This window comes from Thunnus thynnus, chromosome 5, assembly GCF_963924715.1.
Source record: "Thunnus thynnus chromosome 5, fThuThy2.1, whole genome shotgun sequence".
In the NCBI taxonomy this organism is placed as follows: domain Eukaryota; kingdom Metazoa; phylum Chordata; class Actinopteri; order Scombriformes; family Scombridae; genus Thunnus; species Thunnus thynnus.
In genome coordinates, this window is record NC_089521.1 from 35,536,193 (window position 1) to 35,562,821 (window position 26,629).

The 26,629-nt window shown below is 40.4% G+C and overlaps 1 protein-coding gene across 1 annotated transcript; it reads right to left on the reverse strand.

Annotated features, from left to right (window-relative positions):
* Window positions 1-97: 97 nt before the first annotated feature.
* Window positions 98-25,280, reverse strand: rpgrip1l (RPGRIP1 like). The gene is made up of 25 exons (XM_067591046.1): window positions 25,175-25,280; window positions 24,282-24,365; window positions 23,629-23,773; window positions 23,102-23,415; window positions 22,781-22,880; window positions 22,148-22,291; window positions 21,371-21,476; window positions 20,133-20,279; window positions 18,449-18,522; window positions 17,706-17,845; window positions 17,139-17,245; window positions 16,656-16,706; window positions 16,379-16,561; window positions 15,360-15,477; window positions 14,518-14,970; window positions 13,917-14,059; window positions 13,156-13,516; window positions 12,136-12,356; window positions 11,900-11,992; window positions 7,920-8,055; window positions 7,281-7,378; window positions 6,042-6,228; window positions 5,698-5,782; window positions 4,696-4,832; window positions 98-1,042 (listed from the first exon to the last, which is right to left on the reverse strand). Exons 2-25 carry the CDS (start codon window positions 24,355-24,357, stop codon window positions 906-908), a joined length of 3,756 nt encoding a protein of 1,251 aa, XP_067447147.1. The 5' UTR covers window positions 24,358-24,365; window positions 25,175-25,280; the 3' UTR covers window positions 98-905.
* Window positions 25,281-26,629: the final 1,349 nt, after the last annotated feature.

Consider the following 26,629-nt stretch of genomic DNA (forward strand, 5'->3'; position numbering starts at 1 on the left):
CAGTCCTTAGAGTTTCTTTGGCTAAGTGTGATTGATAGTGTATACTTGTGACTTGTGACAGCAGTAAAATGTAAAAATATTGATTTTCCCCCACATGTACAGAAAATCAGCTCTTTATTGGAGACAATACAAAACATCATACAGTAAAAAGATAATTTAAGGCACACTGACTTCTTTCTCTGTTTCTCAGTAATAAACATTATTCTGCAGGTTTATAAGAGGTCAGAGTCACAGGTGAGATCACCTGTATCAACACACTGAGAAACAACCTCAGATCAGCTGACTACAGTAAAAATAACAAACAAGTGAACACATGAAATAACTGGAAATTATTTCACATTTGTAATGTTTAACAGCAGAGTTTAAACTCATAAATTAGATCAGATGGTAGTTTTTTAATCAGTAGATTTGTCTCCATACAGTTTTCTCTTATCTACAGATTTCACATGATGGCTGTTTACCTGCCAACATGTCACATGACTGACACAGAGGCTCACCTGTCAGACAAAACTGACCAGCGATTATCCAGAGGAACTTTTTAATCTTGTCACACACACACACACACACACACACACACACACACACACACATTACAGAATGAATATGTAGTTTGGATTTGGGGCACAAAGTTTTTACCTGCTTGTATTTTGACCTGCAAACAACAAATTCAGCAAAAAGGAACATCAACAGACATTCACAGTGTGAGTGCTTCAAAACACACCTGACCTGTTAAAATCACACCTGACGTGTTAAAATCACACCTGACGTGTTATTATCAGTGTGTCAGCTGATCTGGAGAGTCCACTGTGTGTTTCAGAGAACAGTAGACGTTTTACTGAAACATACATGTACGAGGAGCCTCCCGCCGCCGTGTTTGTGTGCTGTGTAGCGGCCATGTTGCTGCTTCATGCTGACGGAAGCGGGATTGAGACGGGCATCTGCTGTAGCTCCGCCTCCTCCATGACGCACTGCAGAGCCTCCAAACCTTCCAGAGACACCAGCAGACTGCCCACCACCTCACTGCTGTCCTCCACATCCACAACTACACACAGAGACACACACACACATTATATGTACTTACACACACATATATACTTACACACACATTATATATACTTACACACACACATTATATATACTTACACACACATTATATATACTTACACACACATTATAGATACTTACACACATTATATATACTTACACACACACATTATATATACTTACACACACATTATAGATACACACACACATTATATATACTTACACACACACATTATATATACTTACACACACATTATAGATACTTACACACATTATATATACTTACACACATTATATATACTTACACACACACATTATATATACTTACACACATTATATATACTTACACACACACATTATATATACTTACACACACATTATAGATACTTACACACATTATATATACTTACACACACACATTATATATACTTACACACACACATTATATATACTTACACACATTATATATACTTACACACACACATTATATATACTTACACACATTATATATACTTACACACACACATTATGTATACTATGTTTATAACGTGTGAATGTATATATATATATATATACATATATAATGTGTATATATGTATATAACGTGTGTATATATGTATATAATGTGTATATATGTATATAATGTGTATGTATGTATATAATGTATATAATGTATATAACGTGTGTATATATGTATATAACGTGTGTATATATGTATATGTGTGTATGTATATAATGTATATATATGTATATAATGTGTGTATATATGTATATGTGTGTATGTATATAATGTATATATATGTATATAACGTGTGTATATATGTATATGTGTGTATATGTATATAATGTGTATATATGTATATAATGTGTATATATGTATATAATGTGTATATATGTATATGTGTGTATGTATATAATGTATATATATGTATATAACGTGTGTGTGTATATATGTATATAACGTGTGTATATATGTATATGTGTGTATGTATATAATGTATATATATGTATATAATGTGTGTATATATGTATATGTGTGTATGTATATAATGCATATATATGTATATAACGTGTGTGTATGTATATAATGTATATATATGTATATAACGTGTGTGTATATATGTATATAATGTGTGTATATATGTATATGTGTGTATGTATATAATGTATATATATGTATATAACGTGTGTATATATGTATATGTATATAACGTGTATATATGTATATAATGTGTATATATGTATATAATGTGTATGTATGTATATAATGTGTATATATGTATATGTGTGTATGTATATAATGTATATATATGTATATAACGTGTGTGTATATATGTATATAACGTGTGTATATGTATATGTGTGTATGTATATAATGTATATATATGTATATAATGTGTGTATATATGTATATAATGTGTGTATATATGTATATGTGTGTATGTATATAATGTATATATATGTATATAACGTGTGTATTTATGTATATAATGTGTGTATATATGTATGTGTGTATGTATATAATGTATATATATGTATATGTGTGTGTATATATGTATATGTGTGTATGTATATAATGTATATATATGTATGTGTGTATATATGTATATGTGTGTATGTATATAATGTATATATGTATATAACGTGTGTATATATGTATATGTATATAACGTGTATATATGTATATAATGTGTATATATGTATATAATGTGTATGTATGTATATAATGTGTATATATGTATATGTGTGTATGTATATAATGTATACATATGTATATAACGTGTGTATATATGTATATAATGTGTGTATGTATGTATATGTGTGTATGTATATAATGTATATATATGTATATAATGTGTGTATATATGTATATGTGTGTATGTATATAATGTATATATATGTATATAACGTGTGTATATATGTATATAACGTGTGTATATATGTATATAACGTGTGTATATATGTATATAATGTGTATATATGTATATAATGTGTATATAATGTGTATATATGTATATAATGTGCATATATATGTATATAACTTGTGTATGTATATAATGTGTGTATATATGTATATAATGTGTGTATATGTATATAATGTGTATATGTGTATATAATGTGTGTATATGTATATATTGTGTATATGTGTATATAATGTGTATATATGTATATAACTTGTGTATGTATATAATGTGTGTATATGTATATAATGTGTATATATATGTATATAACTTGTGTATGTATATAATGTGTGTATATATGTATATAATGTGTATATATGTATATAATGTGTATATATGTATATAACTTGTGTATGTATATATGTGTGTATATATGTATATAATGTGTGTATATGTATATAATGTGTATATGTGTATATAATGTGTATATATATGTATGTAATGTGTATATATGTATATAACTTGTGTATATATGTATATAATGTGTATATATATATGTATATAACTTGTGTATGTATATAATGTGTATATATATGTATATAACTTGTGTATGTATATAATGTGTATATATGTATATAATGTGTATATATGTATATAATGTGTATATGTGTATATAATGTGTATATATATGTATGTAATGTGTATATATGTATATAACTTGTGTATATATGTATATAATGTGTATATATATATATATGTATATAACTTGTGTATGTATATAATGTGTATATATATGTATATAACTTGTGTATGTATATAATGTGTATATATATGTATATAACTTGTGTATGTATATAATGTGTGTATATATGTATATAATGTGTATATATATATGTATATAACTTGTGTATGTATATAATGTGTATATATATGTATATAACTTGTGTATGTATATAATGTGTATATATATGTATATAACTTGTGTATGTATATAATGTGTGTATATATGTATATAATGTGTATATATATATGTATATAACTTGTGTATGTATATAATGTGTATATATATGTATATAACTTGTGTATGTATATAATGTGTGTATATATGTATATAATGTGTGTATATATGTATATAATGTGTATATATGTATATAACTTTTGTGTATATGTATATAATGTGTATATATGTATATAATGTGTATATATGTATATAATGTGTATATGTGTATATAATGTGTATATATATGTATATAATGTGTATATATGTATATAACTTGTGTATATATGTATATAATGTGTATATATGTATATAACTTGTGTATATATGTATATAATGTGTATATATGTATATAATGTGTGTATATATATGTATATGATGTGTATATATATGTATATAATTTATCTATATATGTATATAACGTGTGTGTGTATATATATGTATATAATGTGTATATATGTATATAACTTGTGTATATATGTATATAATGTGTATATATGTATATAACTTGTGTATATATGTATGTAATGTGTATATATGTATATAATGTGTGTATATATATATATATATGTATATAATGTGTATATATGTATATAATTTATCTATATATGTATATAACGTGTGTGTATATATATGTATATAATGTGTATATATGTATATAATTTATATATATATATGTATATAATGTGTGTGTATATATGTGTATATAATGTGTATATAATGTATATATATATGTATATAACGTGTGCGTACCGGTCAGACTGCTCTCCACCAGGTCTTGTCGTCTCTCCAGGATTTCGGGGATCCTCAGGAAGGCGACGCCCACGTCCTCACACTCCCTCTCCTGCTCTTCTTCCTCTGGAGGCTCGCTCACCACTGTGAACCGGATCCTGTCCAACAACCATCATCATCATCATCATCATCATCATCATCATCATCATCATCATCATTCATCTCTTAACTAAAGATGTGTTTCTGCTCTGAACATCCCAAAGAGCACCTGTCAGTCAAACTGTCTGGGTTTCACTTTAACTTCATTACATTATATTTATATTATTTCTGCTGGTTTGAACATGTAAATCACTTTGTGACTTTGTGTTGAGAAGAGCTGCATGAATAAAGTTAATTCCACATCCTGGCAGCTCAAACTGAAGAGGACTGTGAATGATCATATATATATGTATGTATATATATATATATATATATATATATATATATATATATATATATATATATATATATATATATGTATATAACATATAAAATATTTGAATATTTGTTTATTTTCGTCTATTTACGTTCAGTGCTGTGTGAACTGAACCTTTTTTCTCCCGAATATAAATGAGTAAATTAGCAACACAGGACAGCATCAATACAACCAGACAAATCAAAGTTAATGGAAGCACAATTCAGCATTAGTGAGTGATGATTTATTGATTAGAGGTCAAACAATTAGTCAACTGAATGATGGACAGAGAGCAAACGGCAACAGTTGATTAATCTGCATTTGTAGAAGCAAACATACCAAATGTTCCCTGCTTCTCTGGTGTCACATATTAATACGTGTTAAAGCTAATAATATAAATGGTGTCGCTGTGTGGATGACGTCTATAACAGATGAAAACAGGTTTTCTGATTCCAGCCTCTCGTGAGGATTTTCTGCTTTTCATTGTAAAGTCAATAAGTTGTGTTTGATCAGTTTGACAGTAGAAACTACTATAATAAACTCCAGCTGCTCTCCAGATGTTTCCTCACCTCTCCATCGGAGGGTTTCGTCCCTGCAGGACTTCCCTCAGCAGCTGACGTCTCGCCCCGTGAGTCTCTGCGTCCACAGGAACGACTACCGGGACAGAACGACAACCATCAGGTCAAAGGTCAAACTCATATTCAACACACACAAACACACACGAGTCTCCACTTACTGTTGGGATTTACAAACATATTCTTATTGCAGAAAATATTAAATTCATAATGAACTATGTGACTGTTTAGTGACCTTAAAACAGCAGAGAATCTGTCTCAAACAAACGTCCTTCATATATGGGACACCTGAACAGACTCGTAGTTTTACCATCATGCAGCTGCACAGTGACTCTAACCTTTGCTGTAGTTGTAGTTGATGCTTTTGCCCTGCGGGGGTTTGGGCAGGGACAGGGGGGTTTCCTCTGTGGGCAGATCCAGGAAGGAGTACTCCACAAACAGGCGCACCACACTGCTGTCCCGGGACACCCGAGATTCTGGTCTGAGGCTCAGAGAGACCACCTCCACCCGCATGCGCTCAGCGGCCTGAGGACCGACACACAGATCTCAGTTTAAACGCACCAAACACAGGCTTGCTTTAGTTCTGCTGCTTCTAAAGAGGTCGAGAGTAAAAGCAGCAGGTCAGCAGGACAAACACAGACAGGATTCACTCTTCATGGTCCAACAATAACACAGTGAAGAGAAGCAACAGCTTCCTCTGAGCTGCTTTACTGCTAACGTTAGCGGAGTAACAGCACATTAACGTTTGTGCCTCTCATGTATCAGTCACAGGATAATTAAGCTTCCTGCTGTTCTAAAGGTATTTACAGAATCCACAAAGACTCTTCTAACCATCTGGATAAAAAATATTCTGCTGTACAATCACAAAGATTTTGGTTCTGTTTCCTGTCCAGGTAGCCGCCAGGCTGCCATCTTTGTTCTGATACAGACAGAGAGGGGCAACCTGGGAAACAAGCTCAACATCTTCCTGATGATTCAGCAGGTGAAATATTTTAGTCTTTGAGGATCAGAACAGCAGGTAGCTGGTTAGTTACTCTGAGACTGATACAAACTAAATAACCTCTCATTACTGACAGCTACCAGTGTCAGACGCATCCTGTCCTCAGGTCTTTTAGCTGCTTCAGGCTGCGTTATCGTCTCTTTACTCCACAATGAGGCTGGTGAGTAAAATGTTCTTATAACTGATCAATGAAAACAAAAGAATGGGTTCATTCTCTTCATCTGTCAGAGAAACACTAAGTGTGTTTGGAATAAAAGATGTTTTTATTCAGATCTTTAAATCTGAATAAAAACATCTGAGAACAGTTCAGACTGACAGGAGATCAGCTGTCATTACTACACAGTGCACAGATAATTAAATAAATGCATTTAATGACTGGACTGTTGCTGGCTGACTCGATGACACGTACAACACCACAACATTCACACCGACTCTGTCTGGAAGTTTGTGGTTTCAGAAACAACCTCCTGCCTGAACGCAGAATACAGATCGAACTCCGTACAAACAAAACACCTTCACAACACACCATCCAAGGTCTCCTTCTATGTGTGGAAGGTAAACAGAGGCGTTCACTGACCTTCCTGCCCACAGCCTGGCCATGAACGATGCAGTCATCGCTGTCGGACTGGGTCGATTCCCTCTGATCCTCTGCAGCTGCTGGGACCTCCTCAACATCTGGACGGATCCGGACAGGAAGCAGGGAGGAGAAAACACAGATCAATCACTGGAACAACAAGAGAAGAACTCTGATTCTTTGACAAACTGTTTCTATCTTGAACTCATTGCCTCCTTTATTGCGTTTGGTGAGTGGACGCTTATTAATAAGCTGGATATTCAGCAACAAGCAGAGTCCGCTGCCTCTCAGAGTCGTCATTAACTTTTCTGAAGTCTGCTCTAAAGATTATTCACAGCCACATTCAATATTTATGTTCGTGTGCTCGGGAAGCGTAAGAAAAAAAAGCCCATCTGCACCTTTCAGACAGAGCACAGGGCTTAAAAACAGGCTGTGCAGGGAGAGTTTGGGGAGATGATGATGAAGAGCAGCTGCTTGTTTTCTTCCAGTGTGAAGAAAACAGAAAACAGCCAAGAAGAACAACAACAAGTGTTTTGTAAACAGAGAATTAAAGAAGCAGACAACAGTAAAAATCAGTATTCTCTTACCTTCTATAATATTTACAGTGGCGCTAATGATCAATACTAATCAATATTTCCTCACCTTCAATAATCTCCTCGGAGATGTCGGAATCGTCAGAGTAAGACTGAGCGCTCGCTGCGACCAGCTGTCCTTCAGAAAAGTGAGACTCTTCATCCTCCTCTTCCTCTGCCGTGATGCGAGCAGCTTCAGACACGAGCTGCAAAAACACAAAAGACGTTTCATACGAGGCGTTTCATACGAGGCGTTTCATACGACGCGTTTCATACGAGGCGTTTCATACGAGGCGTTTCATACGAGGCGTTTCATACGAGGCGTTTCATACGAGGCGTTTCATACGACGCGTTTCATACGAGGCGTTTCATACGAGGCGTTTCATACGACGCGTTTCATACGACGCGTTTCATACGAGGCGTTTCATACGACGCGTTTCATACGAGGCGTTTCATACGAGGCGTTTCATACGACGCGTTTCATACGAGGTGTTTCATACGAGGCGTTTCATACGAGGCGTTTCATACGAGGCGTTTCATACGACGCGTTTCATACGAGGCGTTTCATACGAGGCGTTTCATACGAGGCGTTTCATACGAGGCGTTTCATACGACGCGTTTCATACGACGCGTTTCATACGAGGCGTTTCATACGACGCGTTTCATACGAGGTGTTTCATACGACGCGTTTCATACGACGCGTTTCATACGAGGCGTTTCATACGAGGCGTTTCATACGACGCGTTTCATACGAGGCGTTTCATACGAGGCGTTTCATACGAGGTGTTTCATACGAGGTGTTTCATACGAGGCGTTTCATACGACGCGTTTCATACGAGGCGTTTCATACGAGGCGTTTCATACGAGGCGTTTCATACGACGCGTTTCATACGAGGCGTTTCATACGACGCGTTTCATACGAGGCGTTTCATACGACGCGTTTCATACGAGGCGTTTCACACGACGCGTTTCATACGAGGCGTTTCATACGACGCGTTTCAAACGAGGCGTTTCAAACGACGCGTTTCAAACGACGCGTTTCAAACGCTGTTTCATACGATGCGTTTTATACGATGCGTTTCATGAGCTGCGTTTCATACGAGGCGTTTCAAATGAGGCGTTTCAAACGACACCTTTCATACAAGACGTTTCATACGAAGCATTTCATACGAGGCGTTTCAAACGCTGTGTTTCATACGATACGTTTTAAACGATGCGTTTCATACGACGCGTTTCATACGACGCGTTTCAAACGAGGAGTTTCAAACGACGCGTTTCAAACGACGCGTTTCAAACGACGCGTTTCATACGACGCGTTTCATACGACGCGTTTCAAACGAGGCGTTTCATGAGCCGCGTTTCATACGAGGCGTTTCAAACGAAGCATTTCGTACGAGGCGTTTCAGACGCCGTGTTTCATACGATGCGTTTCATACGAGCCGTTTCAGACGCCGTGTTTCATACGATGCGTTTCATACGATGCGTTTCATACGATGCGTTTCATACGATGCGTTTCATACGACGCGTTTCAGACGCCGTGTTTCATACGATGCGTTTCATACGACGCGTTTCAGACGCCGTGTTTCATACGATGCGTTTCATACGAGGCGTTTCAGACGCCGTGTTTCATACGATGCGTTTCATACGACGCGTTTCATACGATGCGTTTCATACGACGCGTTTCATACGATGCGTTTCATACGAGGCGTTTCATACGATGCGTTTCATACGAGGCGTTTCAGACGCCGTGTTTCATACGATGCGTTTCAGACGCCGTGTTTCATACGATGCGTTTCATACGACGCGTTTCATACGATGCGTTTCATACGAGGCGTTTCATACGATGCGTTTTATACGACGCGTTTCATACGAGGCGTTTCATACGACGCGTTTCATACGACGCGTTTCAGACGCCGTGTTTCATACGATGCGTTTTATACGAGGCGTTTCAGACGCCGTGTTTCATACGACGCGTTTCAGACGCCGTGTTTCATACGATGCGTTTTATACGAGGCGTTTCAGACGCCGTGTTTCATACGATGCGTTTTATACGAGGCGTTTCAGACGCCGTGTTTCATACGACGCGTTTCATACGACGCGTTTCATACGAGGCGTTTCATACGACGCGTTTCATACGACGCGTTTCATACGACGCGTTTCATACGACGCGTTTCATTAGCCGCGTTTCATACGACGCGTTTCAAACAACACGTTTCATACGAGGCGTTTCATACGACGCGTTTCATACGACGCGTTTCATACGACGCGTTTCATACGACGCGTTTCATTAGCCGCGTTTCATACGACGCGTTTCAAACAACACGTTTCATACGAGGCGTTTCATACGACGCGTTTCATACGACGCGTTTCATACGAGGCGTTTCATACGAGGCGTTTCATACGACGCGTTTCATACGACGCGTTTCAGACGCCGTGTTTCATACGACGCGTTTCATACGAGGCGTTTCAGACGCCGTGTTTCATACGACGCGTTTCAGACGCCGTGTTTCATACGATGCGTTTTATACGAGGCGTTTCAGACGCCGTGTTTCATACGATGCGTTTTATACGAGGCGTTTCAGACGCCGTGTTTCATACGACGCGTTTCATACGACGCGTTTCATACGAGGCGTTTCATACGACGCGTTTCATACGACGCGTTTCATACGACGCGTTTCATTAGCCGCGTTTCAAACAACACGTTTCATACGAGGCGTTTCATACGAGGCGTTTCATACGACGCGTTTCATACGACGCGTTTCATACGAGGCGTTTCATACGAGGCGTTTCATACGACGCGTTTCATACGACGCGTTTCATACGACGCGTTTCATACGACGCGTTTCATACGACGCGTTTCATACGACGCGTTTCATTAGCCGCGTTTCATACGACGCGTTTCAAACAACATGTTTCATACGAGGCGTTTCATACGACGCGTTTCATACGACGCGTTTCATACGACGCGTTTCATTAGCCGCGTTTCATACGACGCGTTTCAAACAACACGTTTCATACGAGGCGTTTCAAACAACACGTTTCATACGAGGCGTTTCATACGAGGCGTTTCATACGACGCGTTTCATACGACGCGTTTCATACGACGCGTTTCATACGAGGCGTTTCATACGACGCGTTTCATACGAGGCGTTTCATACGAGGCGTTTCATACGACGCGTTTCATTAGCCGCGTTTCATACGACGCGTTTCAAACAACACGTTTCATACGAGGCGTTTCATACGACGCGTTTCATACGAGGCGTTTCATACGAGGCGTTTCATACGACGCGTTTCATTAGCCGCGTTTCATACGACGCGTTTCAAACAACACGTTTCATACGAGGCGTTTCATACGAGGCGTTTCATACGAGGCATTTCATACGAGGCGTAAACTGGGACCTGCTGAGCTCCAGTCTTCAGCCTGTGACCAGTACAAAAACAGACTTTTAGTCGATATTTCCACCATATAATTAAATCCTGTTGAGTTAAAGTGAGACTCTGCTGCAACAGGTGGTAACTGCAGCAGGTATCTGACGCCTCAGCACACTGACTGACGGCAGTAAGGGTCTCTGTAAGGGTCATTTGATCCTGTCTGAATAAAAAGACTGTCAGACTTTTAACTAAAACAGGAAATTCAGTCCTATTCCTCCAGTTTTATTCCCTCCACCGGCTGCCTGCTTGTCTTAGAGGAGAGAACTTTTACAGCGCATCGTGAAGACCTTCTCAGGAGGTCAGGAGTCTCCTGGTCGTCCCTGGCAACCTGCTCGCTGAGTCTCTTTCCTCTTTCAAACGCCTTCTTAAAATGTTCTTTTACTCTTCAGTGTATCCGGATTTAGCTCGTTACGGCATGTCTCCATTTATTTTAATTAAAGGTCTGGTTGTCTTTATTCTTACCTGATTATATTTCAGTCTTTTATTGCTCCACATGTTTTATTGTTATATTTATTGTTTATTTATTGTTTGTAATCTTGTGATCTTTTTAATAATAACCAAACAGGATGTGAACAGGCTTCTGAACATCATCTGACATCACGCATGAAAACATCTCACCTGCTCGTCTGCAGCGGAGCTTTCTATGAACGTGACCTTTTTAGCCGCCGGTGCCTTCGCTTGTGTCCTCTGTCTGAGCTTCGGCAGCGGTGCCTGATGGGAGAAAACACTCAGGTAAGAGGATGTTATGATCATTAACACCATGAGCTGCTGCTGCATGTCTCTGTTGGCTGAAAGTGTCAGAGCTCTGTTCTCTCTGTTCTTCATGGATGTTCAGGATGTTTTTATCTGCTGACCTTAGAGGCAGCACCGTCAGGGAGGGAAGAGGGATGAAGAGCCTCATCTTTGTCTTTCTTCTCTTCCTCAGCTGTTTCCTCTTCACGCTTCTCTTTGGGGATGAATTCGGGTTCTTCAACAGTCATAACGGAGCCTGGAGGACGGTAAGCGAACCTCCACTTCAGTGTGACTTCAAGATGGCCGGCAGGAAGTCCGGAGGGGTCGGTCAGCTCAAACACACCTGCAGCACAAACAGGAAACACATTCAACTTGTTAGAAAACACTGAGAAACAGCAGGACGCAGGGCGGGACAGTAAAATCATTCAGAGGCTTCATGAAACTCTTTCAGGTATATTTCTTGTGTTCAGGACCTCTCTCTCTGTGTGTCAGGTTTTCTCCAGGAAGTTGTTTAGCTGATGTGAGGACGCACCCAGAACGGATTAGTTTGTTACTAAATGACCCTAAAGAGGCGTCTGTGGCTCAGGAGGTGGGGGGGGGGGGGGGTCCTCCACGCGTAGGGTTGGTGGTTCGATTAATTAACTAATTAGTTAAACCTCTGAGACATTAGTTTCTTTCAGAATGAATGAATAATGAATATAGTGGACCTGAGGAATCCAGTGGTACCAACCACATCATGCTAGCTCCATGTGTGATGACTGTAGTGAAGCTTGACCTGACTGGATAAAATGACCTGTAGTGACCTCGAGGGTGATCACAGACTGTTCTGAGGATGTTTTCCTGGGTACATCAAATGGTTTCAACTGATGAGACATAACTGCGTATGAGAACGGCCTTCATATGTCAAAGGCGTCTAAACAAAACAGTGTTTATTACAGATTTATGACTACAAAAACCTGACACATCTCAACATCATCTTGAGCTTCTCAGCTCTCAGATGATGTACCAGCACTTCTCTGTGGCAGATACTGCTGACCAGACAGAACCGGTCTGTGGTGGGTCTCTATGGGTCTCAGTAGGTGGCTGAAACCATTAAAAAGCTGATTTAGATCAGATGACACTGTGAGAAGACAACGTCTCACCGCTGATGCTGTCGTCCCGGGACAGAGGCAGCAGAGACACTCGGGCTTTGCCCACATACACGTCCATCTGCTCCTCCTCGTAGTCGAACACGTAGAACTGAAGGGCCTCGGACTTCAGGTACCGGTCCAGATCCTCGTCCATGGGGACGGAGTAGGACTTGACGTCGTTGAACTGGGGGTGGGAGCAGGCGTGGACGGTGGCGGTGGGATAGTCGGGGAAGTCAAAGAACTTGTAAACCACATAAGGGCTGAGCTGCTGGGAACCGACGGGCCGCTGGGAGCCGGCGGGCTGCAGGTCTCTGCAGCGCTGCACGTTGATGCAGAGTTCATTCCAGCTGCTACTGCTGCTGAGCGGCTGCAGCTGAAGAAGACGGTTAGTTTCAGTAAATGTGTTACAGAGCTGTGTTACTGTACATTATATAAGAGTAAAAGAACTGAAGGTTCATCACAACCCTCACTTTGATTTTCATGTTCTGTTAAAAGACACACAAGCAGTGAGACGATCAGACTGTCAGAAACCTGTTTGGAGGAGAAAACTGACTGGTTCAACTTTGACTTACTGTGTCTGTGTGCACTGTCTGTGTAATGAGGGATTATTTGGAGCATTACAGGTGTGCTCACTTTCACTTTTACCTCTAAATAAAGTAGTTTAGATAATCTGACAAGCTGTTTGACTGTCTGACTGCTGGTGTCTTTTTCGGAGATGCTGGCCGGAGCGTTTTTCTTTACAATGAGGGACATGTAAAGCGCAAGTACTGTACCTGTCCGTCCTGGCTCAGTGCGGTGTTGATGTAGCCCACAGCCTTCACCTTCTCTTTATACAGACAGATGGTTTCTGTCATCGGTATCCTCAGCCTCATCCAGTAATCCACAGAGCCGAAGGACCGCGCCTCCTCACACTTACCTGACAAACAATAACAGCAGCAGCACAGTCACACACTTCCTAAAACTCAAAGTCTCTGTGTGAGTTTGACAAAACCTTGAAAAATAAGCAGTTTCTTTCCAAAAATCTCTTTGAGAATTACAGTAGAGATTCTTTGCTGTTGAGGCTTTCCAGGAGATTTGTTCTGTTTACATGAAGTCTCAGGAGTAAAACCGCAGTCTTCACCTTCAACACACAGCGCAGGAACTGCAGCTTAAACGCGGCGCTCAAGGTCAACAAACACAAGGTGTTTCTCTCTTTACAGCTAAACCTTCATAGTGAATCAGAGGACTTGGACCTGTAGCTTCAGGTCAAAATCCCACCAGCTAGCACCTAGAGCTGGTCTACATAGTCTGTATCACAAAGCAAGTTCAACTGTGTGTGTGTGTTTCTTTATGTTTACTGCGTTACCAGCTGCAGTTTGATCTGCTCTCACTCACCGACCAGCGGTATGGTCCCATGAACCTTCCCGTCCTGTTCCAGGAGCTGCTGCAGCCGAAGCTGTCCGCTGGCCAGAGTCCTCCAGTCCAGTCCTAGAGCCTGATGTAGCTCCACGCTGACAGAGTACCTGTGCAGGTAGTCCAAGAAGCGCTCGTCCATGCTAACCACATACTTGGATGTGAAACCGTACTGCGGCCTCTGGCCCGTGGCCACCGGCGTGGAGTGCAGCTCAAACAGATAGAAGGAGTAGGTGCAGAAGGTGGAGGGTTCGGCGTCACCCAGAGTCTGCAGGGCGGACGCAGACAGAGCGGCGCCGACTATCTGCAGCTCCAGAAGGTTCTCTCCTCGCTCCAGATGAAGACTTTCATCGAGCTCATCTGCCTCGTCTTCATCGGTGATGTCCGGTTTGAAGACGTGGGCTTTGGTGCCGTAGGCGATGTCTCTGAGCTGAGCTGAGAAACAGGAAGAGAAATGAGACCTGATGGAGAACAGACACAGAAACTGCAGTTCTCATCTTCATCACATTACCTCCTGCTTCCTACATATGAAGCTGTAAAGTAGAAAGTGTTTCTGCCTCATTCTGTTTGACGTTTTTGCTTAACTAAATGAATAATTGATTATTAAAGTAGTTTCCCATTTATTTTCTTTGGATTATAATCAATTAATTGGCTAATTATTGTCGCTCTAACAGACGTTGAAAACAGTTTGTTTGGCTGCTCTTCTGTTGGACTTCTGACAAAGTAGCTGCTCAACTAGTGTTTTCTGTAGCTGCTACCTCGTTAACCACAGGAAGTGAGGGCATCAAAGTGGATGAAGTGATGATGACGATGGAGAGAATTACCTTCCAGCTTCTTGATCTTTGCTGCTCTGGTGTCCAGCAGCTGAGCCTGATGTTGCAGCTTCTGCTCAGACTGGAGTCTGTCGCTGTCCATCTTCTGCAGCACCGCCGCCAGCTCCGCCTCATCACAAGAGCAGAGGACACGTCTACTTAGCATGGTTAGCTTGGCTAGCATGGTTAGCATAGTTAGCATGGTTAGCATGTCAGACTCTGATCATCACAAACTCTGAGCGAGGAACATTTTGACTGCACAGGGGGAATTAATATCTTATCAGGTTTACTCTGTGTGAGAGGAGTTAGTTAGTTAGTTAGCTAGCTAGCTAGTTAGCTAGCTAGCTAGTTAGTTTTGGTTCAGTAGCTGATATATGAAACAGACCTCAGAGTTTATTACGAGTAATTATCTCAACGAGGCAGGACTTTCACTTCGTCCACAGTCCAGCAGTTTTAGGACGACGCGCTGATCAGAAGCAGGATGTTAGTCATCCAGCTGCTCTACACATGTTTATAGTCAACTGTATATCGTGTTTCCTTCCTCTGTTATTGCGTGTTTATATTGTTTCATGTTTTAAATTCATGCGTATTGGCTCTTTTTTTTAAGACACTTTTCACTGTCTGTGTTCTCTGCATTGTATTAAGACAACAAACCTGGACTGAACTAAAGCAAATATACTTGGGCTGCAGCTCACCATTATTTCCATTATATTTTTTAGATAAACTGATCACATTTTGCCCAAGACCTTGGTGATGTCATCAAATGTCTTGTTGTGTCTGGCCAACAGATATTCAGTTTGATATAAAACAAAGAATCGCAGCAGCTGGAAACCAGAGAACCAAACGGTTCCATCAGACGACCTCAGCTGAAACGATCAGGTGTTTAACGGCTGGAGACTAAAGGCAAACAGCCCCTGAAACAAGAATCAACATCATCTCCATCACCAGAGAAGGTCCGCTGATTCTGCTCTGCCTTGTTACTCTCTGAGCTCAGTTTCAGGCTCCTGCAGTGAACCTGGTTTCACAGATACCTTGTAGTCTTTGCTGATCTTGCTCTCCATGCTGAGGATGCTTCTGGTCTTCTCCAGCTCCTGGATGGTTTCAGCGTGAGCGGCTCGCAGCTGTCTGACGGCGCTCTCTGTGCCGCCGCTCGCTCCGTCCTCCTCCTCCTCCTTCAGGAAGCCCAGCTCGCCGCTCTTCTGACATTTACGCTTCTGTGTTTAAATGTTTCATGTGTTTAACTGACCTTTTCCAGGTAAAGTATACCTGACAACATACTGCAGATTTCACCTTTATTGTTCCACTGACCTTAATTAGCAGCAGAGCCTCTGTGAGTTCGTCCACGTCGTACTCGCTCTCCTTTAAGGAACATACACAGAGAATAAGTTACTGGTTTATAGCATATATAGTGTCTCTATATGTAAGACTATCAAAGTTTAAACAGTTCCTGAATACTCTGAATCCAACAAAATCTACTTAATAACTTGATGACACATTAAAATACATGCAGCTGAAGGTACTGAGGGATATTTACAGGGTTTTCATCTAAAAGGAGAAAAGAAACTTCACTATTGCAGCTGGAATCATTTGTATGTTTGACTGTTAATGTTGTAAAACTGAAGATGAAATCTGCAACAAGCAGACAAACACTGAACTGCTGCAGGTTTACTGGAAGTCAGCTGTTTATTTAAAGTCACTCTGAGTGTCTGCAACTGTGTGATGTTTAATGAAATACAAACCTGGACTGAAATGTATGTGTGTTTGGATATATTGATTACTGATTGATCTCACCCTGCTGTGGGACTTCAGACGATCAGTCAGTTCTTCCAGCTGCTGCTTCTGTTCCACAAACTGAAGATGAAGCTTCTGATTTTCTTCTGTCAGCTTCTCGTTTGTGTCTGAAAACAATAAATCTGATTATTTTCATTCAAAAATATCTTTTGAACATCAGTGTGATTTATGATCCACTCTGCAGCAGAACATGATTCTTAGATTAGATTAGATTAGATTAGATTAGATTAGATTAGATTAGATTAGATTAGACTGGATCTGCAACTGTTTTGATAATCAATTAATGAGGATTTGCTGGTTTTCTTGTTGTAATATTTTGAAATGAAATGTTTTGGTTTCAGGCTGTTGGTCAGTCACACAAAAAACATTTTAACTCTACACATTCAGACTCTGGTTTTATATATATTTTAATTATGAAAACAATAGTAAGTTGTAATCCTACATCAGACAAAGGTCCAGTTACAAACATGAGCGTGATACTTTAGTCGACCCTCATCATTCACTGGCTGACTTGCAGATGAGATGTTATATGAGATGATGTATGATGTCATAAAGAGGTGCCGGTACCCCTCTCAGCCTTGATTTTGTCGAGGATCTGGTTTTTGTCGACGAGGTCGGCCTTCAGCGCCGTCTCCAGCTGTGCGATTTGTAACTTCAGCTGCTGCTCCTGAACGCTCCACTTCTGCTGCTGAGAGACGTCGAAGGCACTGAAGACACACAGAGAACATCATGATTCATCTAAGCTGAACTATTGATCATCATCAATAAAGACTGAAGAGTGTGAAGTGACAGATGTACAGTATCTGTGTAATAACACTCTAAACAACCTAACTTAGTCATATCAATATGTTCCATCAACTCCTTCCTTCATACAGGAGGCCGGTTTGTCAGAAAATAAATGTTTCAGCTGTTCTTAGTTTAGTTCAGCTGCAGCTGAGAAGAATGATGGAGGAAACGCTGAAGATGGCTTCAGCATCTGTCTGTCAGCTGGCCGTTAAATAACGTCTCTAAAAGATCCAAATGATGGATATCGATGTAACAGAAGTCATAAAAGTTGATCTATTTGTAATTTCACTTATTTTAATAGTTGCGAGTTATGTTCAACTGAGCCACATTTTACTTTGAATTTCCTGTTATAGTGTTAAAGGGAAAGATCTCCTCCACACGTTTTATGACGTGTAAAAATACTCTAATGTGAATAATAATATTTTCCACAAAAAAGTTTAATTACCTCTTTAAAACAAATCTTGAAATGAGATCTACTCCCACTGAAAACAATAAGAGCAAAGCATCAGAGTTGAGCTGCTCACCTGTTCACCAGTTTGTCATTATTGTCCTTCAGCAGGTCTCGTTCCTGCTGCAGATCACCGATTCGCTCCTGCAGCTGCAAAACACCAGATTACCAACACGTAGTTTAGTTATACTCTGTACTACAGGAGGTAACATGTTACTGTGATTTACTGTGTAGTTATACTCTGTACCGCAGGAGGTAACATCATGTTACTGTGATTTACTGTGTAGTTATACTATCATGTTACTGTGATTTACTGTGTAGTTATACTCTGTACCGCAGGAGGTAACATCATGTTACTGTGATTTACTGTGTAGTTATACTATCATGTTACTGTGATTTACTGTGTAGTTATACTCTGTACTACAGGAGGTAACATCATGTTACTGTGATTTACTGTGTAGTTATACTCTGTACTACAGGAGGTAACATCATGTTACTGTGATTTACTGTGTAGTTATACTCTGTACTGCAGGAGGTAACATGTTACTGTGATTTACTGTGTAGTTATACTCTGTACCGCAGGAGGTAACATCATGTTACTGTGATTTACTGTGTAGTTATACTATCATGTTACTGTGATTTACTGTGTAGTTATACTATCATGTTACTGTGATTTACTGTGTAGTTATACTCTGTACTACAGGAGGTAACATCATGTTACTGTGATTTACTGTGTAGTTATACTCTGTACTACAGGAGGTAACATCATGTTACTGTGATTTACTGTGTAGTTATACTATCATGTTACTGTGATTTACTGTGTAGTTATACTATCATGTTACTGTGATTTACTGTGTAGTTATACTATCATGTTACTGTGATTTACTGTGTAGTTATACTATCATGTTACTGTGATTTACTGTGTAGTTATACTATCATGTTACTGTGATTTACTGTGTAGTTATACTATCATGTTACTGTGATTTACTGTGTAGTTATACTATCATGTTACTGTGATTTACTGTGTAGTTATACTCTGTACTACAGGAGGTAACATCATGTTACTGTGATTTACTGTGTAGTTATACTATCATGTTACTGTGATTTACTGTGTAGTTATACTCTGTACTACAGGAGGTAACATCATGTTACTGTGATTTACTGTGTAGTTATACTCTGTACTACAGGAGGTAACATCATGTTACTGTGATTTACTGTGTAGTTATACTCTGTACTGCAGGAGGTAACATGTTACTGTGATTTACTGTGTAGTTATACTCTGTACCGCAGGAGGTAACATCATGTTACTGTGATTTACTGTGTAGTTATACTATCATGTTACTGTGATTTACTGTGTAGTTATACTATCATGTTACTGTGATTTACTGTGTAGTTATACTATCATGTTACTGTGATTTACTGTGTAGTTATACTCTGTACTACAGGAGGTAACATCATGTTACTGTGATTTACTGTGTAGTTATACTCTGTACTACAGGAGGTAACATCATGTTACTGTGATTTACTGTGTAGTTATACTCTGTACTACAGGAGGTAACATGTTACTGTGATTTACTGTGTAGTTATACTCTGTACTGCAGGAGGTAACATGTTACTGTGATTTACTGTGTAGTTATACTATCATGTTACTGTGATTTACTGTGTAGTTATACTATCATGTTACTGTGATTTACTGTGTAGTTATACTCTGTACTACAGGAATTAACATCATGTTACTGTGATACTCTGCTTTGTGTCACCTGCTCCATCTTCTTCGTGGAGATGACGGAGCTCTGCAGCTGTTTCTCCAGCTCCAGACTCTTCAGTCGTTCGTCCTTCAGCTGAGCCGACAGCTCGTCCACCTTCATCATCGCTGCGTCATGACTGACCTTCAGGGTCCTCTGACTCTGAATCACACAAATACACGTTCTATTAACAACATTTACTGTCATCTTTTACTCTGAGTGTTGCAGAAGACGTCAGCGTCTCAATGTCCTCTGCTGTGAAACTGATGCATGTGCAGCATTGAAAGCAGCTGATTGGATGAGATCAGTGAATAGTGCAGGTACATCTGGAACATCTGGAGTGCTGAGAGGCTGAAAACACACATGTAAGACACTTTCCAATCTTACGTTTGGTGACCAACAAATTCAAATTTCAGTTTCCTGCTGTTGTTTGTTTCTGTCGGATCGTGTGGAGGATTTTCCTAAACATGAGACATTCCTCCTTTATATAAAAAAACTCTTCACATAATTAATTAATAATTCTCAAACCAGGTCAGCATCTTCCTCAGACTCCTACTGACTAAATATTTGATGGCTTTCTTTTCCACAGTGAAAACCTCTGAGACAGACAGTGAGGACGTTATATATAAAACTTTCAAAAGAACCCAAACTAAGATTGATTTGCCTTTAAATTCAGACTTTGAGGACACAGTGAGTGTAGCGTGTTTTAGCATCAGGTTGTCTCATCTGACAATAAATGTACTACTTAAACAAAGAGCAGAGGAGGAAGGATTGTTCTGTTTACACAGCCTGTTCATGGCGGGAATGTTGTGCCGTTATTGCCTCGCTGTTCTGTGTAGAAGCTACGAACACAGACCGGTGCTGTTCGGACTTTAGCCGGCAGAGGAAGTGGTCACACTGCCGGATCAACGTCGGCGTAAAAGGGACAGCTGGAACACTTGACGCCATCCCTGTTGTGATACATGTCACGCCTCTGGTTGCAGAACGCCAGCATACGCGGGGGCGGAGCTACGCCGGCTTTGTTTGGTTTAATGTAACAAAGCAAAGCCGCCATGACGGGTCTCTGTATGAACCCTCAGACTCACTTCCTGTCTGATAACCCATCTGTGCTTCATCACAGACTCCGTCTCAGACCGTGAGGATGTTTCAGGTGTTTGGTGAAGACACAGGTATTGATCTGTCAGTGCTGAATTGATTATTTGCCTCATGGGTGGATGTTTCTGCGGCGAGGACGAGGCCGTACGGCTGCTCACCTCTTGTATTTGCAGGAATCGACCCTCCAGCTCTGCGATGGCGTTGGACCTGTCAGCCAGCTGCTTCTGCAGTTTGATCATCATCACGTTGCTGTTGACATGTGACCTGAGAGAGAAACACGAGCGTTACTGTGAAACTCTGACAGACGCAAACACCTCCTCCTCCGTCTGCTGTAATGAAGAAACAAACACAATCAATAGAACACGGAGCTGCAGGTAAACACTGCTGGAGAGTCTCCCAAACCGGTTCATTAACAGACACGTGAGCTGCTGATGAGAGGAGACACGAGGGCAGCAGTTACTGAGGACGACCACAGAGAGAACATGAGACTGAAATTTAATGTTTCCCTTCATTTCATCCTGCTTATTGATCCTATATCCATATTATTATATATGTATAAATATATATATATAATAGACTCATGATGCACAGGATGAAAATCGATTCTGCAGAAACTCTTTTTTTATTCCTTATTAAAAGCTGGTGCCTACATTACCCACAGTGCACCTGGAGACGGCGGTGTGTTGCAGAGCTCCTGCCTGCATCAGAGATTTCCTGCAGGGTTTGCAGGTTGTTGAACGAGGCTTTAAACTAAAGGAGACCTCCTGCTGTATCAATAATGTTACTTACAATCATGTAAAACACAGAAAATCCAACATAAGACAATATTTATCATTTCTGTGTGATGAGACTTAAAGTAAAGGTTTGCAGTCTCTGAGTTTTGGGGTTTTGGGTGATTTTGGGTGAACTGACCCTTTACGTCAGCAGGTTTTTACCTGAGTTTGGAGGTCTGCTGCTGTCGGACCTGCAGGAGTCTGTCTTCATACTCTTCCTCCTTCTTCCTCAGTTCCTCTCGCAGCAGGTCGGACGCTCCCTCCATCTCCTCCATGTGGCTGCGCTGCGACTCGATCACGTTCTCTCTGAGACGGACGCACATCACACATCACACGTCACACGTCGCACGTCGCACGTCGCACGTCACACGTCACACATCACACGTCAGACGTCACACGTCACACGTCACACATCACACGTCGCACGTCACACGTCACACGTATGATGAACTTCTGACTGGAAACGACTTTTTATTTGCTTGTTCCAGTTAAAGTTGCTGTTTTTTTCAGTTTTATATCTTTGTAAACAGATTTTTTGTGATTGAGACTGTTGGTCAGTCAATATACTAATCAATGAAAATAACTGGAAGATCAATTGATAAAGGAAATAAAACTGCTTTTGGGGATGAAAGAGACAGAGTGTGATTTTCAGTGTTGTTTGGTTTTTGTAGTTTATAAATAAAATGTATTATTATTATGATGTTACAGGAGATTCTGTTAAAGAAGCAGAATCCCAGTTTCAGTGTGAAGCAGCTGGTTTCTACTGGTGATGTTTGGTGGTTCTGTGGTTCTTACAGGTTGCGGATCTCGGCTCTGGCCTCCTCCAGCAGACTGTGTCCGTATCGAGGCAGCTGGCCGGTCGGAGGCCTCCCGGCTCCCTCCAGACTCCTGGTACCTGCAGGAGGAGGAGACACACTGAGCAGCCTCTGATAGAACCAGTAACATGGCTGATAAAAGAGCAGCGAGGACACAGAAACCGTTTATACTCCAGTTATTCTTCACCAGCTGTTAGAAGAAGACTAAACTTTATGGAACAAATGTAAACTATTATCAGAAAGTTTGAGATGGAGCTGCAGCCTCTGCTTTTAACTTCACATAGAAATAACTGTGACGTACTTTTGGGTCGTGTTTGAGAGGGAGAGGACGCGTCGTCTCGCAGCCTCTTCATCCCTGAGTTGACCCGCGGCTGGACGTGGCCGTACGGCGTCGGCCTCCTGCTCTGGCAGTTGATGAGCTGCTGTTTGGACACCAGGAGGCGCTGTTTCAGTCTCTCGTTCTCGGCCTGCAGTCCTCTGACCTTCTCCTGGAGCTCCTCCATCATCTCCTCCATCTCCACGTCCCGCACTCTGGACAGCGGCTGAGCGCCGCCCGCCGCCAGCTGCTCCATGCGACCGCGGTCCTTCACCAGCCTCATCAGCTTCGTGCCCAGTCTGACGGGGGGAGGACATCAGAAGAAAGGAGGTTTCTGCAGCTATTCAACCGTCTGACAGGCACTCCTGATGGAGAATACTAACCCTTATCCTACCAGCTTATCCTCCTCTACCAGCTTACAGACTTTAAAAACAATACATTTTAATATCTTTATTCAGATAAACTCAACAGGGCCTGTATGTTTGGAGTCAAACTGTGTGTGTGCGTCTCACTTCTTGATCTTGTCGTCCTGTGTGTGAATGTGCTGTTTGAGGAGCAGAGTCTCCTCGTGGAGGCGCAGGAACCGGTCCTCCAGCTCCTCACGGGACACCCGAGAGATATCCTGACGCGCTCGAGCATTTTGATACACGGACGGATCTGTCAAAAGACAAAAAACAAACAACATTGTTGTTGTTATTGTTTTTACATTTTCAGTCATGAAGCTGCTGATGAATTAAACATCACGAGCAACGAGGAATATTCACGTCCTCAGAAAACACAGAAGCTGTTCATACAGTAAGTTTAGTTATAATATATGTATATAATATATTATTATATATTTATATTATATTATATATAAGTCATAAATACTCAGTCTTTACATTTTCATCCCTTTGTCTTTGTATGAGACACAGTAGAGAGTTCTGCTACTTATGTAGGCATCATGGTATTAATATGTTTCCAATATATAAATATAATTATTTATATATAATTATTCTGTTTCATATTCATCAACGCAGCAATTAACTGGAAACAAAATGAATCTTTTAAATCTGGGTTAAAGTGTTTCTAAGGGCTTCCAGAGGAAACAGGAACATCAGGGATATTTATACAACATAAAGTCATATGTAAAGATGAAGGAGTGTGACAGAGCAGCATCAGTCACCTGCAGGCCGGGAAAGATTCACACTGAAGTCTCTGACAGGAACATCTGCTGATGTCTCATCCAGCACACTGGACATAGTTCAACCTGAAAATACAGTTAATAACAACACTGCAGTCTCAGAATGTACATTCACTTCATGGCAGACACCGAGAATCAGATTTCAGATAAATGTGGGGTCAGTATAATTAATATAAACTGTACTGCAGTTACTAATCTATTAGATTAAAACTAATTTCCCCGCCGAGATAAAAAGACAAAAGGCAGAACAAGACTTAAGATCATTACTGACAGATTGTGTCTTCTAATTTATCCGGAATACAAGTTACACCCTAATAAAATATAATGTAGGTAATATAATTTGAAATGTTATCGCGTTAGACAATTAGAGCAATACGAGGCTCTAACGGGACATTTCACAGAAATAAGTGGTGCTTGGTGTTTTGGATTTGTGCCGAAATAAAATAAGTTATTAAATGATTCTTCGGCGTTTTGAGTCACATATCTAAAGTTTAATGTAACGTTACTTTCTGCAGTGAGAAAGAAAAGCTGACAGAATTTAAACAGAGTCTGGCGTCACATCCTCCTGGTTTATCTGAGATAAATAAAGCTAAATCACTAATCTGGGTAAATGTTCCAAAAACGGTTTGAAAATTGTGAGTGGTATACAATACTGAGGTTATATATTTGTTAATCTCAATCAACTCTCAGACTGGCGCTGAGTTTACGTTAGCAGTTAGCCCCGTTAGCCCCGTTAGCGGCACTCTGGTGGCAGCTAACGGGCTAGTTAACTCTCTAGTTAAGCTATAATATATTACAGCAGTCACACATGTGTCTTTATATTTTATGGAATACATTTAAGGCATTTTCATGTTTACTTTTTAAGCATTTCTTACCTTTAACGGCGACTTTTTTCGGGTCACAGACCGTTGCTACAGAAAACATAACAGCTCGTCTTGTCGTTATGACGCTACTACGCATGCGCCGTGTGAAGAGCTCTATGGGAAATGTAGTTTTCTTTGAGGTTCAGCAGTAGTTTTACTTGCTTCTTATTTACTCCCATCATGTTGTATTTTCACACCACACGTTTAACATTGTTTATCACACTTAGACTTAATTGGAAAACAACACAAATGGATAAATAATAAAGAAAGTTGCTTTGGCTGCGTGTGAATGTGTAACTGTAACTTTAGGACTACTTGTGCCTGAATTTTCATGTATATTTCCACAGCGATACTCCCTCATACAGCATGTCTCCAGTGTACATCCATCAGCTCTATCTCAGCTGCTTTACATTATTTTACCCGTGACAATTGCTCTGCAGGGACATTTGGCCAATTTGAGGACTTTGTCTGACCCGACTTTACATGTCAGCCTGTTTATGAGCAGCGTGCTGGTGGGACGGCTCACTGCTGTACATACATCTGGGGGAATTTGACAGGCATGCTGTCAGATGTCTGCCTTTCATGAATTGGCAATGGATGTAATTTAGCAGGCTGATATGATACTGTCTGGACAGAATGAGTTCACTCTGCATGTCAGACTGGCGGCCGGCTGCACAGCGCTCACTGGGCCGTGACGGTCTCCCATCACGGCTGCTTTTTCAAGCCGTAACCTTTGACCCCTCCCCCATCTCTTTAGGCCAAGGCGAGCTGGGGATGGCGAGGCAAAAGCAGCAGCCGGCTGGCCACGCAGCGAAATGTGCAGCGTCTGTCAGAGAGTCAGCCTGTCGTTGAATGCTATGATGCCTGCAGACCTTTTGTTCAGCAGGCCGTGCACACCTCCCTGCAACGACTGTCAGCGCTGATCAGACGAGCATGGAGCCCCTTTACCTTCATCTCATCCTCATTGTAATGTAGGGAGATTTACCCTCAAACAGCTCCTGCCTTGGCTTTTATTCGGTGTATTCAGATGAAGTTTTTTCTCTTTTGCTTTTTTCTACTGATATTGATATTGTAGTTGATTGTTCTCGATCTCGTTTGACACTGATATAGATTTTTCTCTTTGTCTACCTCATATTATTACTTCAAGTCCCTCTCCACACAGAAATGTGTTTTTCTTCAGTTGGATGTTTTTATGTTCATCTGCTGAAAGAGGAAACTTTCTGTGTGCTCACAGTAAATCCTCTATAACATATTATAATGGACTGTGTTCATGTTAATGTTTAAGTGTTATGAGTATTACTGTAAGAAACGTTAGTTCAGTTCAGACATGAGGTCTGTTGAGTTGCAGCACTGATATTTCTAGAGTGTCAGTGAACATGTTAGACGCTGTGAAGCCTGTCCGTCATGTGAGCTACCTGTAACGGTGATCAACGGGAGATAACGCACCTGTAATTGGCTGAGAGCTGG